Source organism: Rhodnius prolixus, unplaced genomic scaffold (assembly GCF_049639745.1).
Source record: "Rhodnius prolixus isolate KJV_2025 unplaced genomic scaffold, Rpr scaffold_6, whole genome shotgun sequence".
NCBI classification, from domain to species: Eukaryota; Metazoa; Arthropoda; class Insecta; order Hemiptera; family Reduviidae; genus Rhodnius; species Rhodnius prolixus.
Window position 1 is genome coordinate 3,327,180 of NW_027411634.1, and position 17,016 is coordinate 3,344,195.

Genomic DNA, 17,016 nt, shown 5'->3' on the forward strand with positions numbered 1-17,016 from the left:
TGATTCCAAAATTTGTCATTTTTTAAATTAATTTTTGGTCCTTTTGTTTTGAGTCAATACAAATTGCAACATTAAATAGGAAAGTATAAATTAGGGTTAGATAAAACTTAACACATGCATGTATTGCGGTATAGTATACCTGAAATTAGAATTAGTTCCAATTTACTGCTTGGTTCAAATAAGCAAAAGAGATATTCTTATTTTTTTAATATTTTATTGAAGTTTACGTATGCAATAATTGTTGCAACTTGTAAATGTGGTCAATTATTACATATCAGCATATTTAAATGAACCATTAGTGTCCGTCAATCATCGTGAAAACACTTTGTAGTTATGATGCTGTATGACCAAATAGATCGTTGTCTTCTGTTATTTTAAGTCAAACTTTGAGAAGTAAATGTTTAAAGTGCAATTTGTAATCTTTGACTTCCTTATTTTAAGACAGCCTACTTTAAAAATTTGACTACTGGTCCATCCAAAAAGAGTTTTCAATGAATTAAACAACTTGAATTAAACTAACACTGTTTGAGTGCTCGTAAACAAGTTTTCTTGTAAAAACGAACGTTATTTCTCATTACTTTTGCTAAAAAGTGCCAGCACCTAGGTCTGTGATAATGATCCCCATAAGGGACTAATGAGTTTTCTTCAAAAATTTTCGATTACTTTTATTTTTCCCAGTATCCAGAGGAGGAAGATTGAGACTGTTTTGGAGAATAACTTATGCTTCGAAATGGTATCAATTTTTAGAAAATTTATCTCTGTCGAATTCGGACTAAAACTTTCTGAGTAATAACAATTTTATTGGAAAAAAAGTAATGATTTTAGAAAAAGAAAATTTAAAGTGACGTCACTCAAGAACAGTGGAAAATATGAAGTTGGCCAATACGTCATTGAACTCCACTTTAGATGTACTACACACTGCAGGCCCTATGGTCATTACTTACTGATTCACCCTGTATATGCAGCATTTAATTGAATAGAACAGAATCGGAAGTAAAATTTTGCTGAGTTGCATTTTTATAGTATTTCCTGATTAATTATTTATTGGTAGCTTATGTTTAGTGTTCCTCAGGGGTATAAGAGATTTATGGTGAGTTCAATAAAATGATTTTGGGTGATTAATAATCAATTTTTTTTGGGGGCGGCTTATAATTTCTTCTCCATCTTGCAGGAAATGTTAGCTTCTTCTGCAAAACTCCAAAATTTTCTCCTCAAAAAAAAAAAAAAGAAAGAAAGAAACTGGCCGGATGTAACTACATTAGAGAGAGCAGGTTAAATTCCAACAGATAAGGAGATTCCTATTTGATTGGCTCCAGTAGTGTTTCCTTTAGATTTCGCCTCTTCTACCTCCTTATTCACTCGTTCCATGACACCTTTTTTAAATTCGTCTACATTAAATATATCTGGAATCAGAAAGCGGCAATGTAAATCCTTATTTATAAATACATAAATTTTAAAAGAGAAAATAAATTGCTTCTTAGTATAAAGGAATGTACGTAGAGTCACAATGTTGGTTGCACAATCGTTATAGAGTGGGTAAATGAACTCATATACAAATTAAATAAATAGAATTAAAAAAAAATTAAAAAAATAAAATAAATAAATAGTATAATAAACAATAAAAACAAAAATAAACCAAGTTATAGTGATAATGTACTAAATTTATTCACAATGTAATATCAACATTTCCTATCCTTATCTTTATTTAATAGCTTTGAACTGGTATCTCAAAACTATACTAAACATCTAAATAATCATATTTCTGCGTAAATACAGTCAGCATCATATTCTATATGGAACGCGAGACCTTCTATCCCAATTTAGCAATTGGGTGGGATAATTAAAGTTTAAGGGTGAATCACTGTATCTTAAATAAATACGTAATTAACAAGGAAGTTAAGTTGTGTTCGCTGTGTAACTAAGAAAGTCGAGAAGAAAGTGTATTTCATTTTAGAGCGGTATGCCCAATATTAAGAGAATTTAGGTCCGCTATATCTTAAGAAAGATTGTTTAAATTAAGTGGAATTTGTGGATTATTTAATTGGAAAAGCTTGGTAAGCTATTGTAAAGCGGCATGGGCATTTAGATCCGATCTGGTGAAGGAATTTAATAATTAAACTGATTTATGTATTGTTAGATGTATCTGTATCACCTAAATAGTGTCTATATCTCTATTCCGTATTAAAAATTAAATATTAAGTATGGCCTGAACCATTTAAGCGCGTTTGACGTGTATACACATCAAACTAAATCTCTGTTACGGTGTAACAGTTCGTCCTGTATACTCGTGAAAAATATAAAATTGCCATTAACTATAAAAACTAGAAATTTTAATAAAATACAATAAGAGAATATTATTTGGTGGGATGTTTCCTTTATCTTACCAATAGAACTGCGGTAGGAGCCAGCCAAATGATAAGTGGTTGGTACATGTTTGGTCTCCGCATTAGATATTGGGGAATTACGCACACAAATAAGAAGCTCTCAACCCATGTGCAATGCCCGCATTTAACCTTAGATAGATGTTCAGACCTCAGTAAGAGCATGATTTCATTTTGCACAATGAATTCAAAGCTCTTTTTCTTCCTTGTAAAATACTCTTGCGTCCCTAGTTAACTAAGAGCAATGCATACCGTGAAGCTTTGCAAGATTTTAGAATGAGCACAGAATACTGCTGGTAAGCTCAAGCCCCAGAGAGATTGCAGAAAAAGTCGTGGTACTTACTTCCTTTAGGATTGAGGCATGATGCGCAATACAATAAGGCACTTACTACAACTAGGAATACAGTTTTCATAAGGGCAGGTTATGGAAACTTACCCAATCCTTATGAACCACCTAATGAATTTTCCGAGCCAAATTTTTTGTTATTTATACGTAAATATTATTTATGTCATCGTTTTGTTAAGGGTGGGGATAATTACCTCCATTAAAGCATTAGGTAATTTTAATAGCGTAAACACTTGATTACGTCACATGTTTTAACGCGCTTAAAAATTGATTATTTTAAAATTAAAACTGTTCCGGTTGGACCAGTTGTATAAGGGTGATTGTCAAAAACTGCACGGTAAAAGTGTAACGTTTGAAAAACACCCAACTTTGACAAGTTTTTTCTCTTTTTCTATATAAGATAAAATTCCCAAATTTTCTTTATATAATATTAAGCAAATCCTCCTTTATAACTGTAATTTTTTTGCAACAACATTCCAAATTTAATAGATTTTGAGGAAAAAGTTCTTGTTGTGGTTGTTGTTTCTTGTTGTTGTAGTTGTTACCTTTAAAAAAAAAAAAAAAACAACGCAGTGCCTAAACGCACTGTTCGCGAAAATCAGAAAGGGTTGAAGATGATCGAGTCCAGTACCATCTCTGGTTTAGGCTAAGCCAAACGATTACTACTTCCGCCGATAGAACACTCCAAACAGGAATAATCCAGAATGATCAGAGGAAGTCTTGAGAGTTTTTCATCCAGATTTTCTTTTTCAAATTTTAGATAGATAGATAAAATATTTTCTTTAATAAATTTTCATAAATGGGATATAAATGGTTTTAAGAAAATCTTTTAATATTTAATACATACTTTATTTAATATATTTTTATTTATTCCTAAATTTATATTTAAAAACTTAAAACATAAAAATTTAGTTAACAATTTTATTTTTATTATTATTATTTTTTAATAATAAAATATTAAATAATAAATAACGATCAAATATTTAATCTTTAAAAGCATCATGAGCGGAAGAGAAATAATAATAATTTATTCTTTAAATAAATGCTTGAATTGTTCAATGCTCGCTTTTTGTAGCGTGCTTTGTACATTTTCAGTTCAAAAAATTAACAAGCGTAGCTACGTTTCGCTTTTAAATTATGAAGATAATTTTTATTGGAGGGGGGATCATTTTTTACCAGGATTGATCATGTTCATGAGTTCACCAATAGGTTTCATGGCTGAGTTAATACCTTTCATGGCCAGTGATATAGGATTGAAGGGCATGTCATCTTCATCACCACCTTCTTCTTCTTCCCCACCTTCTCCTCCATCGCCACCTCCTTCCCCTCCATCCCCACCACCTTCTCCTTCACCACCTCCTTCAGCTGGAAAACAAAGCTGTATTGTAGTTTCATTAAGAAAATTAAAAAAAAAAAAAACCAAAATATTAATTAATTTGAGAGGCGCCACGATAGTCTAATGGTTATAGGCAAGACCCGCAAAGCTAAGATGTATTGTTGGTTGAGGGTTCCACTACCGGCCTAGGCGTTAGATTTTATTTAATAGTTAATGCGATAAATTTGTAGTAAAGTATGTTAAGCGGTCATAGGCTAGACCCGCAAAGCTAAGATGTATTGTTGGTTAGTGGATTCCATTCCCCGGGTCTAGGTCTTGGAGTTTATTTAATGGTTAATATGAGAAAATAGTAAAGTTTGTTAGGCGGCTATAGGCTAGACCCGCAAAGCAAAGATGTATTGTTGGTTAGTGGATTCGATTCTCCCGGTCTAGGTCTTGTATTTTATTTAGTGGTTAATAAGAGAATTTTATAGTAAAGTATGTTTGTTAATCGCCTCCGTTCCCGACACCTAATTTTGGTAGTTGGACGTAAAGCCTGCCAAAAAAATTAGGCACTACTTTGATTAATTTGACACTTCTTTTTTTTTCAACATATTTAACTTTCCTTAAATTATTAACGGCTATAATTGTGGTAGAATTATTTTAAACTTTTTAAATTTTTAGGAACTATTTAGTCGTGATGAAGATTATATAAATGAGGGGATATTATAAGGGAGTGACCATATATAATCTCGTGAGCAAACTTCTCATACATTATTCTCCAAGTTCTAACTCATAAATTTTCAGAGGGAAGAAAGCTTTATTAACAATTTCAGCCGTTACTTATTTATTTATTTATTTTTGCCAAGTTTCGAGACTAGAACATCTTCAGAGCTTTATAGTTATTATAAATTATTTTTACATTTAACCTTTTAGTTTGAAAGATGTATGTACTTTGCTGACTTTTCAACTCTTTATGGTTAACAATGTAAAACAAAGTATAAGTCCTGAAGTTGTCCTGGTTCTGGCTTAGCAAAAAAAATAAATTATTCAAAAAAATTGAGTGACTGAGATTGACAAAAATCTTTCTTATCTTTGGACCAATAATCTTGATCAAAAATCTTACTTCACGCTTACGATATTGCGAGTTTTACAAATATACTCGTAAATAGGGGACTTCGAAACACATCTAGCTAGAAAATTAACTTGCTAAAGTTATGACGTGCTCATAATGAACTTTCTTTTTTGAAATAATTTGATACCTGAATTTTCACACCAGAAAATTATTCTTGAACAATAACTTCCAGTAGTTTTTTCTACTTACCTGCTTCACCTTCAGGATGAGTTGTCACAAAATAGAATTGCGCGATGATGAGACTGATGAAAAATAAAGCGAACAGAATTTTCATTTTTCTTGCTTGTAGAAAACTTAAAAACTTTTCACTGGAGGCTTTTCCTTCAGCGTTTTAGCATAACAAATTTTTCTTTTCTATTTTTGGGTTGGTGAAAACTATATTTATATTATGTGTTATTGTTATCTATTAGAAAAAAAAAATTTTTTTTCCTTTTGCTATTGTTATCATAGGCTTCAAGGAAGTTTTGGAAAAATTGGTTACGTCCATAAAATTGTTTACATGATTTTGCACTTTAAGTACACGTCATGATTTTACTTAATTTTGTTTTGAACTATTTTTTTTTTTTTTGGTTTTTCAGCAGAACTGTTAACGTCGATGTTGATTTAATAATAATAATAATAAAATATTGTATAATAATTATTTTTTAATAAATTTAAATTATTTAACGAATATTAAGTTATTTGAAAAATAATTAAAATCATAACTTACCACGTTAATAGTCCTTTATATTCGCCTAATTGATCGGGACAGTCAGGCCGGTATAGTACCTCAAATTACGAAGGGCATAGTCAATTAACTTGGGCGGTCTATTAAAGTCAATGCTTCCTCAGACTAGAAGCTCAATACTTGATGTTTAGCAAAAAATTGGTTTCTGACGATGCACGATCTCTGGGAAGAAAAAAAAAACATCTGCTACACGCAAACTGACAATTGTATTTCCGTTTTGAAATTTCGAGAAACTCCGAGAAACGTTTAACCTTTCACCGCATAGCGGAAGCTGGAAACTCTAGTTTCTCGTGAAAAACTTGCGACTAGATGAAAAATCTTCGCAAAAATATAATTTTCACGAAATACGACCGTTTTACTATAAAAACCCATGCTGTCATTTTTTTCCCCCCCTCCTGAACTGAAATAATCTAGTATGTAATTCAGTTAATTCAAGTGAACTATAACAAGTTTCATGTCTGCAAAATTTAGTTTTTTATAGTTTGTGGAATTGTTTTCAGTCGCAGAATATTTTGAAAAGCGGATATATGTTGTCGCAGAAAGAAAATTTAATAGTGAATTCAAGGAGCCTTGCACTCTTTACTTCCTTTAATATCAGCCAGTGATCGATTATTTCAGCGCTGTGAAAATGACGTCCAATATAGGAACGTTTGGTTACCTTGTACTAGTGACTTCCTTTTAGGAAATACGTTGAAAAAAGGAGAAGGGATCTTGACCTTTGATTTCTTTCTACCCTGTTCTAGCCCTTATAGGAAGATCACGCTTTACAGTCGATTTTGGAAAGACAAATAGGCTAAAGGCCTGGGCTGTGCTGCCAATAATGCATTAACAAGGCACTGACCTATTATGAATGCTACGATTACCATCCTCTTCCTGAAAAAATAAAAAACCATATTGGCTCTCTGGGCGGCAAGGGCATAGCGATGAACTTACTGTAACATTAACTTAATCTATATTAAAGAGGAGGCTTACAGACACCCGAAAGTCTTGTTGTAAAGATCAGTGGTAAACTTAGACCAGAAACTGCAACTAAAAATTTTTGGGTTCCTTGTCGGGAAGTCCCCACAGGAAGTCAGATGGTTACTTAAGCTTATTTGATTCTTCCTGATCTACAGTTCGTGTTTCGTTCATTCCAGGATGACCCAGTCCATCTTAGCGCCATTTAAACTTTACTCTTGCCCAGGATAATTTTTTTTTGTTTTTCAATTTATTTAATGAATATCTGAGGTCCTTGGCGCCCGGAGCTCTTAACCAGTGCACTACTGGCCGTTGGACCAGTGATCTCTAGTTGCGTGCAACAAGTGAGCTGCAAGAACCTCCTCGAAACTGAAAAACTAAGGGCCAGCAGCTGGATTCGAACCTGGGATTTTTGAGTGGGAATCCAGAATACGCTAGCCAGTCAGCTATATCCAGGATTATTATTGGTTTGACAATTTCAGTCATGAAACAAAAAATCTGTGAAATCTGAAAAATCCATTGACTAATGTAGTACTTCCGTTTATTTCGAAATTTTCTACGGAAATCAATTAAGACATTTAACCGCCTTTTATAGTATAAAACAAACAGAGTCGTACGTTATCCGGAAATAGTTCTTTACAGGAAAGAATAGCAACTTCCTTTTTCAAAAGTGTTTTTTTAATGGGATTGCCCAGGAATAATTTATTACACTTTCAAAATAATAAAATACTCTTTTATTTAATAATTAATTGTTTTGGTATTTCTATTTTTAAACGTAAAACGGAAATGACGAACATTCAATGAGTTTAAACAATATTTATTTCAACAAAATATATTTATTACGAAGCATAAATTTTTATACAATAATTTGATATTTTTAATAAAAATCATTAAAATAAATAAATAAGTATACTTAATTTGCCAGTAACACATACATATAAAGTCTTGCTAATTGTAAATACATTATGTATCCATTATGTACAAATAGTTCTATAGCCAAAGAACATTCAAAGTTTACTATTTCTCTTTTCCAGAAACTTTGGAACTCCCTATATTCAACATTTGTCGTATGGGTTTCGTAATATCAGACAAACCCTTTGTTAGTATTTCTATTGGATTAAAAAATTTGGATGACTGTTCTTTTTCTTTGTCTCCACCTTTTCCTTCGCTTTTGCTTTCTCCTTCGCCTCCAGATTCTTCTTCTTCGCCTCCGGATTCTCCTTTGCCTCCGGATTCTCCTTTGCCTCCGGATTCTCCTTCGCCTCCGGATTCTCCTTCGCCTCCGGATTCGCCTTCGCCTCCAGATTCTTCTTCTTCGTCTCCAGATTCTCCTTCGCCTCCAGATTCTTCTTCTTCGCCTCCAGATTCTCCTTTGCCTCCGGATTCTCCTTCGCCTCCAGATTCTTCTTCGCCTCCGGATTCTCCTTCGCCTCCGGATTCGCCTTCGCCTCCAGATTCTTCGCCTTCGCCACCAGATTCTTCTTCGCCACCAGATTCTTCTTCTTCGCCTCCAGATTCTTCTTCTTCGCCTCCGGATTCTCCTTCGCCTCCGGATTCGCCTTCGCCTCCGGATTCGCCTTCGCCTCCGGATTCTCCTTCGCCTCCAGTTTCTTCTTCTGAAATAAATGTTTTGTTTTTTATTCATTAGGTATAATACAAATATATATGAGCAAACTTTTTTTCAAGTACGATGATTTCGAACGTAGCAAATACAACTTTTATATATATATATTTTGTATTTTTATATAATACATATTCAGTCCTTTTTAACGTATGAAATTATCAAATAAATGATACAATCATTGCTATTGCTTCAAGTATTGTAATTGTAATATATAATTTGCCACAAAAAAACATGCAGTTTTTATTAAATCAAAGTTGTCTTGATTAATATTGTCTTGATTTCACTATGTTTTTACGCTTTAAAAAAAAATGGGTAAGTTCTAGTACACAATTAAGAAAGTTTAATGGAAATCGGAAAACGTGAAAACTGAGCTGTATAGTTGCTTTTCCAGTTACTTGATTTTCTTTAAACTCCATAATATAGTGACTCACTTAATACTAATTAGTGATAGAACCATATATTGCCCAAAAATAACACTTTAGAGATGAAATGAACCCTCTCTTTTCCCCAAAAATTGCCATAAAACGAAGTAAAACCAATGAAAGGGAAATAGTTTGTATACCTAAATACTCAAAATTTATAGGCGCCACGGTAGCCGAGCGGTTAGGAGGCTAGACCTGCAAAGCTAAGATGTATTGTTGGTTAGTAGATTCGATTCCCGGGTCTAGGTCTTGTATTTTATTTAATGGTTAATATGAGAAAGGTATAGTAAAGTATGTTAGGCGGTTATAGGCTAGACCCGCAAAGCTAGGATGTATTGTTGGTTTTGTAGGTTCGATACTCCCGGTCTAGTATTTTGTATTTTATTTAATGGTTAATATGAGAAATTTATAGTAAAGTATATTTAGGCGGTTATAGACTAGACCCGCAAAGCTAAGATGTATTGTTGGTTAGTAGATTCGATTCCCGGGTCTAGGTCTTGTATTTAATTTAATGGTTAATATGAGAAAGGTATAGTAAAGTATGTTAGGTGGTTATAGGCTAGACCCGCAAAGCTAGGATGTATTGTTGGTTTAGTAGGTTCGATACTCCCGGTCTAGTATTTTGTATTTTATTTAATGGTTAATATGAGAAATTTATAGTAAAGTATATTTAGGCGGTTATAGACTAGACCCGCAAAGCTAAGATGTATTGTTGGTTAGTAGATTCGATTCCCGGGTCTAGGTCTTGTATTTTATTTAATGGTTAATATGAGAAAGGTATAGTAAAGTATGTTAGGCGGTTATAGGCTAGACCCGCAAAGCTAGGATGTATTGTTGGTTTAGTAGGTTCGATACTCCCGGTCTAGTATTTTGTATTTTATTTAATGGTTAATATGAGAAATTTATAGTAAAGTATATTTAGGCGGTTATAGACTAGTCCCGCAAAGCTAAGATGTATTGTTGGTTAGTGGATTCGATTCTCCTGGTCTAGGTCTTGGATTTTATTTAATGGTTAATATGAGAAATTTATAGTAAAGTATGTTAGGCGGTTATAGGCTAGACCCGCAAAGCTAGGATGTATTGTTGGTTTAGTAGGTTCGATACTCCCGGTCTAGTATTTTGTATTTTATTTAATGGTTAATATGAGAAATTTATAGTAAAGTATATTTAGGCGGTTATAGACTAGTCCCGCAAAGCTAAGATGTATTGTTGGTTAGTGGATTCTATTACCGGGTCTAGGTCTTGTATTTTATTTAATGGTTAATATGAGAAATTTATAGTAAAGTATATTTAGGCGGTTATAGACTAGACCCGCAAAGCTAAGATGTATTGTTGGTTAGTGGATTCTATTACCGGGTCTAGGTCTTGTATTTTATTTAATGGTTAATTTGAGAAATTTATAGTAAAGTATATTTGCTAGTCGCCTCCGTCCACGACACCTAATTTGGTAGTTGGACGTAAAGCTCGCCCGAAAAAATAGGCGATTACTTTATTTTACTCAAAATTTATTTTTTATTTTATTTTTTAATGGAGATTTATTTTTAAAGATAATTTTAACAAATTTAGCAACAAGAAAACTTGCCGACGACTGAATTTTTCACCCCGAAAGTTTTTTTTTTTTTACTAAAAAAAAGCTACTTTAAAAATTTTCCACTTACCTTCTTCTCCCTCAGGATGACAGGAAACTAAATAAGCCTGTGCCATGATAACGCTGACGAAAAGTAGAGCGATTAGAGTTTTCATTTTGAATTTAGATATTTTTTTTTTGTAGTTTTCAACTTGAATGGAAATACTAAATGAATTTTCTTTTTTTGTCCCTGGCTATTTTATATGCATTAATTTGTTTCTTTATTATTGGTAGGGGAAACTCGTTATTTACAACAAGAAAAATACTTTTTCCGGTTTTGAACCCCTTCAAGGAAATTATTATAAATTCGTTACGATCGTAACTTTTATTTTTTACACGTTTATTCACTTAATTTATTTTGATTGGTTTATTTATTTTACTACATTCACAGGAAATGAATGAGGTGTAGAACTCATTATAGTTTTTTTATTTTATTTTTTGTTAAAATCTAAATTCATTATCGAAATTGGAGTTACGCAAACTAGAGTAAACTTATGTTAATAGCCTTGAGTTGTATTTGGGGGACAAGGAATTTTGGTTTGCTTAGAAGTTTAGGTAAATGAGTTCGTCTAAATATTTTTTTAAAAAAATCTTACCAGACAGTTTTAATACTACCACAACCTTTTCAATTTCAGTTCCTGCTTATGAAGACTTTGAAGTACAAAATCCCTTTGCTCTGACGTAAGCCACACTTCCGTCAGTGTGGCTTACATCCTTCTTCCGGTTAAAAAAAAAAAAAAACACAGAAACAAAAATAAAAAAACACCCATTTCTACTACCACAGTCCATAAGACGGAAACGAAGGTCATTTAAATTGGACGCAATTTCCTGCTCTATATTTTGAAATATTTAAATTTTTTTTATTTCTTATTTTTGGCGAGGGTCGAATTAATAAACGCATGTACTTGTCTCATTTCTTTTATTATCTCCTTTTTTACATCGTCTTAACGCCTTACGTCTTCATCACAGGCCAATACAAAGCTTTAAATTAGGATATGATCACATATCATTTTATTTCCAACTTTAATAAATATAAAAAATGTTAAAAAATAGAATGAGAAGAAAGATTGTTGCCAATTTCAATCATGATTTGTTTTTATTATGCCGGACCTTTCGACCTAAAGGACTAGGTCATCATCTTCAGGGCTGTGGAAATTATTTTACCAGTTACAGATTACAATTTACATAATTTTAGTGAATAATGCACTGTTACGAAACTAGGAAATAATAATGATGCACAATGCACTTTAATTTTCAATTCTATTTTTATTCTGTCCTCAGAACGACGCACTTTCCTACTCTGTGGAAATTCTCAATCATCAAAATGATACCAAAACCGACGAAACCCATCACTAGTATTACTTCCTACCGACCAATCTGCTTACTACCACTTCTTTCCAAAATCCTCGAAAAGCTACTTCTTAAAAGACTTTATCCTCTAGTGTCAGAACAAAATATGATTCCGGATCATCAATTCGGATTTCGGAGACATCACTCAACTTCTCACCAGGTGCTTCGCGTTGTAGACACTATTGCTACCTCCCTCGAGCGAAAGCAGTATTGCCCGAGTGTTTTCCTTGACGTCGCTCAGGCGTTCGACAGGGTGTGGCACGAGGGACTACTGTTTAAGCTGAGGGAGATTCTTCCTCATACTTACTACCTCATCCTCAAATCTTACCTAAAAGATCGATATTTCAGAGTCAACTGTGGAGCAGCAGACTCTGATATCCGTCTAGCTCGAGCTGGTGTTCCTCAGGGCAGTGTCCTAGGTCCTATTCTTTACTCCTTGTATACAGCAGACATACCTCAACATCCAAATACTATCCTCTCCACCTTTGCTGACGATACTGCTATCTTATCTCCACATTCCGATCCCCTTATCGCTACACGAACTCTACAAACACACATCAACCACTTACAGGACTGGCTTTTCAAATGGAGAATCAAAACCAACGTTACGAAGTCTAAGTTTATAGTATTTACTCTCAGACGGAAAATCCTACCTCCTGTCATCTTGAACCAAACTCCTATACCAGCTGTGGACAAAGTACGTTACCTTGGACTGCACCTAGACAAACGGTTGACATGGAATCCCCATACTAGACTGAAAAGACAAGAAACTAACCAACGCTACAAACTTCTCGCCAGACTACTTGACAAACGTTCGAAACTTAACCTACATAACAAAAGACTCTTATATCTAATGTTACTGCGACCCATTTGGTCATACGGCATCGAAGTATGGGGATCGACTAAGCGTTCCAACTCACTACGCCTCCAGACATTACAGTCAAAAATACTTCGAAAACTTCTTAACGCTCCGTTCTATGTATCTAACCTCACTATCCATAATGACCTCAAAATTCCTTTCATTACAGATCTTGCTAACACTCGTTTCTTCAAATTTCATTCCTCTACAGCAGCTCATCCTAACCCTCTCATAGATCACCTATCTTCCTCCACATTACCAGGTAATCCTCTAAGGAGATTGAAGAGAAGATGGCCTCGTGATCTTCTCTTATCTTAAGCACGTTACTGGAGTGGCACCACTGGGTGCCTTCTCCAATCATGATTTCCCGTTATTTCTTTTCCCTTTCACCGTATTTGCTTGTTGCAACAACTGTTGCAGTGGTAAATTGCAATAAAAGATCTAAAAAAAAAAAAAAAAAAAAATTTTATTCTAGTAGAGCTTGTCCTTGTCAACCGGATGTTAGTTTATTTTTTTTTTGTGGGGAGGAGAGGGATAGATTTCCGGTGCTTTTAGCTCATTGATGATATCCTTCTTTATCTAAAGTATGTGCACAGAGCTATAAAAACCAAAACTTTTAATTGGCTCCAGAAAAAAAAAATGGTTTCTTAACGAAAAAAGTCTTATTTGCGTCTTTATGCTTATCCATTTGGATTGTTATTGTTATTGGTGATAGTCGTGACATTTTGTCAAGGTCAACAACGGATACTCAAATGTCGAAATTTACATTTTGTGTTTCGTTTATTTTGCTTTAGTATTTTTTATTTTGTTTGTGTTTTTTTGAATCATCACTGAATTCGTTTAGAGATCGTAATTTAGATTTTCTTCTTCTTCTGCTCCTAGAGATAGTTCTTCCCGGGGGAGAAGGCTGAGAAAGAGGTTTGGAACCTCTTTGAAGTGGTGGTTCCAGATGTCCAGCTCCACCACACTTGCTAGTACTTCCCTTAAGAGCGTAGTCTTCTAAATTTAGTCTAGTCTTCTTCAGAACATCTAAATAGTTATAAGAGAAATACACAAAGAAATTTCAAACCTACAGTACTCCCTTGAGTTCAAGATATCCGAAGTACAATCTGAGAGTGTTCTAGATGGTAAAGAGGGCAGACAGATAGATTGGAAAACCGCTCTCAAAAAGTGGTAACTTGGCTCTTTCCTAGACGAGAATCGTACACCGTTCATCACCACCCTACAAGCTGTCCATTTATTATCCATCTAACTGTGCCAATAAAGGTTTTGGAAGCATCAACTTGTAATCTATAATCATTCGTCCCCTTAAGTATTTTATGCGTCCCTAGGACGGTGTACCTTCAATGTAGATTACCCAATCCCATTAGCTGGGATAAATAGCTGAAGTATTATTATTCACTAACTCTCCAGTTAACATTAACAGAACCATAATTAACTCAATAGTTAACATTATTTGATTACTAATCCAATAACCCATCAATAAAATCAAAGTCAAAGAATGATGTAGATTCATCTGAATTTTCCACATCAGCAACATCATCATCTGAAATTTTATAGTACTCAGTACTGCCTTCAATTGATTGTGATTTTTGGCCAGCAGTACTAGCATCATCTTTACTACTGGAATTTGATGATTTTTGGCCAATTTCTGTGGATGTTTGATTTTGATTATCTCCATTATAATCATAATAATATTCTGGAAAAGAAAAAATGATGGATTTAAGTGGGTTTTTAAGGGGGGAGGGGGGTTAGTCTGTTACTAAGTAAAATTAATCAATAAAAATATATCATTTGTTGTCTTGTGATTATAGAAATTTGAGGGGAGCCCATTTCGTTGAAATTATATTTATTGATTCAAAACATTTTTGGTACGCATATTTTTTTTTTTTCCTAAATCAACTACCGGTTTTGGGGCATAAGCCGATCTAAGTGTGAAGCTGACTTACAAAATATACAACGACGAGAGATATTTGATTGACAAACCTGAGTACTCGAATGGGATCAAAATAAACGCAAACGTAACGCTGCAGAACCGGAAGTAACCGTGCCCGTGCAGTACACTGTAAAAAATTGTCTGCGGATTGTCCAGACAATATTCAATAATCGCCATGATGTTTCCTTTTTTTGAGACGGATAATACTGGCTATTTTGTTGAAATAATCTTAGGATAGTATAATATAGGATTAAACTGTCAGATAAATCCAGTAGGAGAAAACCATTTATAGGGTACTTTTCGTTTTAGCGCCACTAAACATGCTTAGTACATTGCCGATCTTGTATAAAGTGTTTTCTCTCGTTAAAATCCTTAGAAATTTTCAAAGAAAACAACCCCAAAAACAAAAGAGTTGTAAAACCAAACTAAGAAAACGTGAGGAATATTCCTGTTTTTTTAGAACCGAAACCTTGTAGGGGTTTTTCTGAATGGTATTTAAATGAGATATCCCAGGGGTCGGCAACCTATTTTAAGTAGAGAGCCATTTCTCCTTAAAAAATTTTAATAATTCTTACCAAGAGCCGCAAGGGTGATAGAGTGTAAACAACTCTGAAGATCATTTGTAATCACTAAGGAACGGATTTTTATGTATTTAAAAATGCCAAATATTTAATTAAAATATGCATTTATTTTCGTCAATTATGTGGAAAATATGTGATTTTCTTAAAATATTTTCTGGAATATTTAAGTAAAATGGACATTTTTTTTATTAAAATGGATTTTTTTTGTGGGGGGGGACAAGTTATAATTATTTATACAAGAAAAGAACATTTTTACAATTTATAATAATTTATTAGGAACAAAATAATTTGTTTTTACAAGTTATAATTATTTATACAACAAAGAACATTTTTACTATTTATAAAAAGATGTGTTAAATTTTCAATTTTGAAAACTTCACTCTTCGAAATAGTTTGCAACCACATGAAATTTCAAATGTTGGAACGTAAAGTGACGACGATCTGGGCGTAAGATGGACTTGTAACGACTAAAAGATCATTCAACATCTACAGATGTTATAGGTGCCTTGCTGAAAGAAGTTATCTCGTTGGTTGTAAAGGGTACACGATGTTCTGAGGTGACTTCTGTTCCACTGATAATATCAGAAATCTGGCAGAAGGTCTCCCACACTTTGTTCTTGCTCAGTACTTCTAACAGTTTTGATCTTATTTTTTTTAAAAATGCGTGTAATAAATGGAGTTTTCATTCGTTTAAATAAAATTAAAATATACATTATGTTTTGGGCAGGCTGAAGAGCCACAGAATTGGGATAAAAGAGCCGCATGCGGCTCGCGAGCCACGGGTTGCCGACCCCTGAGATATCCGGTTCGAATTTTGTATAGTGTGTCTATGTGTAAAAGAGAAACAGAAAAACTTCTAAAACTCTGTCAATCTTAAAACACCTCAAAATTATTATACTACTTCCGGCTGAAAACCCCCGTATTTTTTAAAGTACGATTCCCCCCGCCCCAAAAAAAATCAATAAATTGTGGCACTTACCTTCATAAAATTGTGTTTTAATCATGAAATATATCTGCCAAATTATTAAACTAGACATTATTGCTATTATTAATAAAATTTTCATTTTCTCATTCATTTTCCAAGTTATCCCTACGGGAAACTATAAGTGGAAATACTTTATCAGCGCTTTTAAGTATATTACGATAAATTTTAAGATATTTTACTTAGTAAATATTATTTATTTATTTTTTTTTTTTTTCAAAACAAAATGTTTACTTATTTTTTATTGATGGAGACAGTTGAAAGTGGGGGGTATTACATGTTCTGCCAATTTAAATTTTTTTTACAAAATTATATAATTTTTAATGAAAAGTTACTGAGATATACCTTAAATTTTCTTTTTTTCCTTTTTCCAATTATTTAATTTTTTGTTAAAGCTTTTCCACTGTTTTTTTCGTAAACACTGAAAGCTTTTGTACATTACGTAGGGGCACTACTTTTATTTTGAGCCTTGGCAACACTGAGTGTTGTCAGGTGCTATCTGACGTTTCCACTTGAAAGTTTGACATTTTTGACCATAACCTTCTTCAGAACGTTTTGTTATTTGAGCGCGATTTGTGTTGTTTACAGTCACTTGAAAAATTGTGTCCCAGCGAAAAAAATGGAATTAACTCGTGAAAATTTTCGTGCAATGATTTATTGCAACGACTTTCGACGTGGATTATCAAGACCAGGAGTGCATCGATCAACTTACTTCCACTTTTGGCGATAAAGCCCCATCCTTTGCCACTATGAAACGCTGGTATAACGAATTCA

General features: G+C 33.4%; 3 protein-coding genes and 1 long non-coding RNA gene across 20 annotated transcripts in view; 1 reads left to right on the plus strand and 3 right to left on the minus strand.

Moving 5' to 3' along the window:
- Nucleotides 1–17,016, plus strand: part of wake (ankyrin repeat and fibronectin type III domain containing protein wide awake) — a 532,593-nt gene that overhangs the window by 430,317 nt on the left and 85,260 nt on the right. The gene's annotated exons all lie outside the window — the stretch shown is intronic.
- Nucleotides 631–2,855, minus strand: LOC141460095 (uncharacterized). Its single transcript, XR_012461725.1, has 2 exons — nt 2,725–2,855; nt 631–1,403 (listed from the first exon to the last, which is right to left on the minus strand). It is a non-coding gene; the product is annotated as an uncharacterized lncRNA (long non-coding RNA).
- On the minus strand, nt 7,787–10,709 carry LOC141460071 (uncharacterized). The gene is made up of 2 exons (XM_074139735.1): nt 10,566–10,709; nt 7,787–8,477 (listed from the first exon to the last, which is right to left on the minus strand). The coding sequence occupies exons 1-2, from the start codon at nt 10,648–10,650 to the stop codon at nt 7,879–7,881; spliced, it is 684 nt and encodes a 227-aa protein (XP_073995836.1). The 5' UTR covers nt 10,651–10,709; the 3' UTR covers nt 7,787–7,878.
- LOC141460078 (uncharacterized) lies at nt 13,437–16,581 on the minus strand. Its single transcript, XM_074139743.1, has 2 exons — nt 16,240–16,581; nt 13,437–14,442 (listed from the first exon to the last, which is right to left on the minus strand). The coding sequence occupies exons 1-2, from the start codon at nt 16,334–16,336 to the stop codon at nt 14,207–14,209; spliced, it is 333 nt and encodes a 110-aa protein (XP_073995844.1). The 5' UTR covers nt 16,337–16,581; the 3' UTR covers nt 13,437–14,206.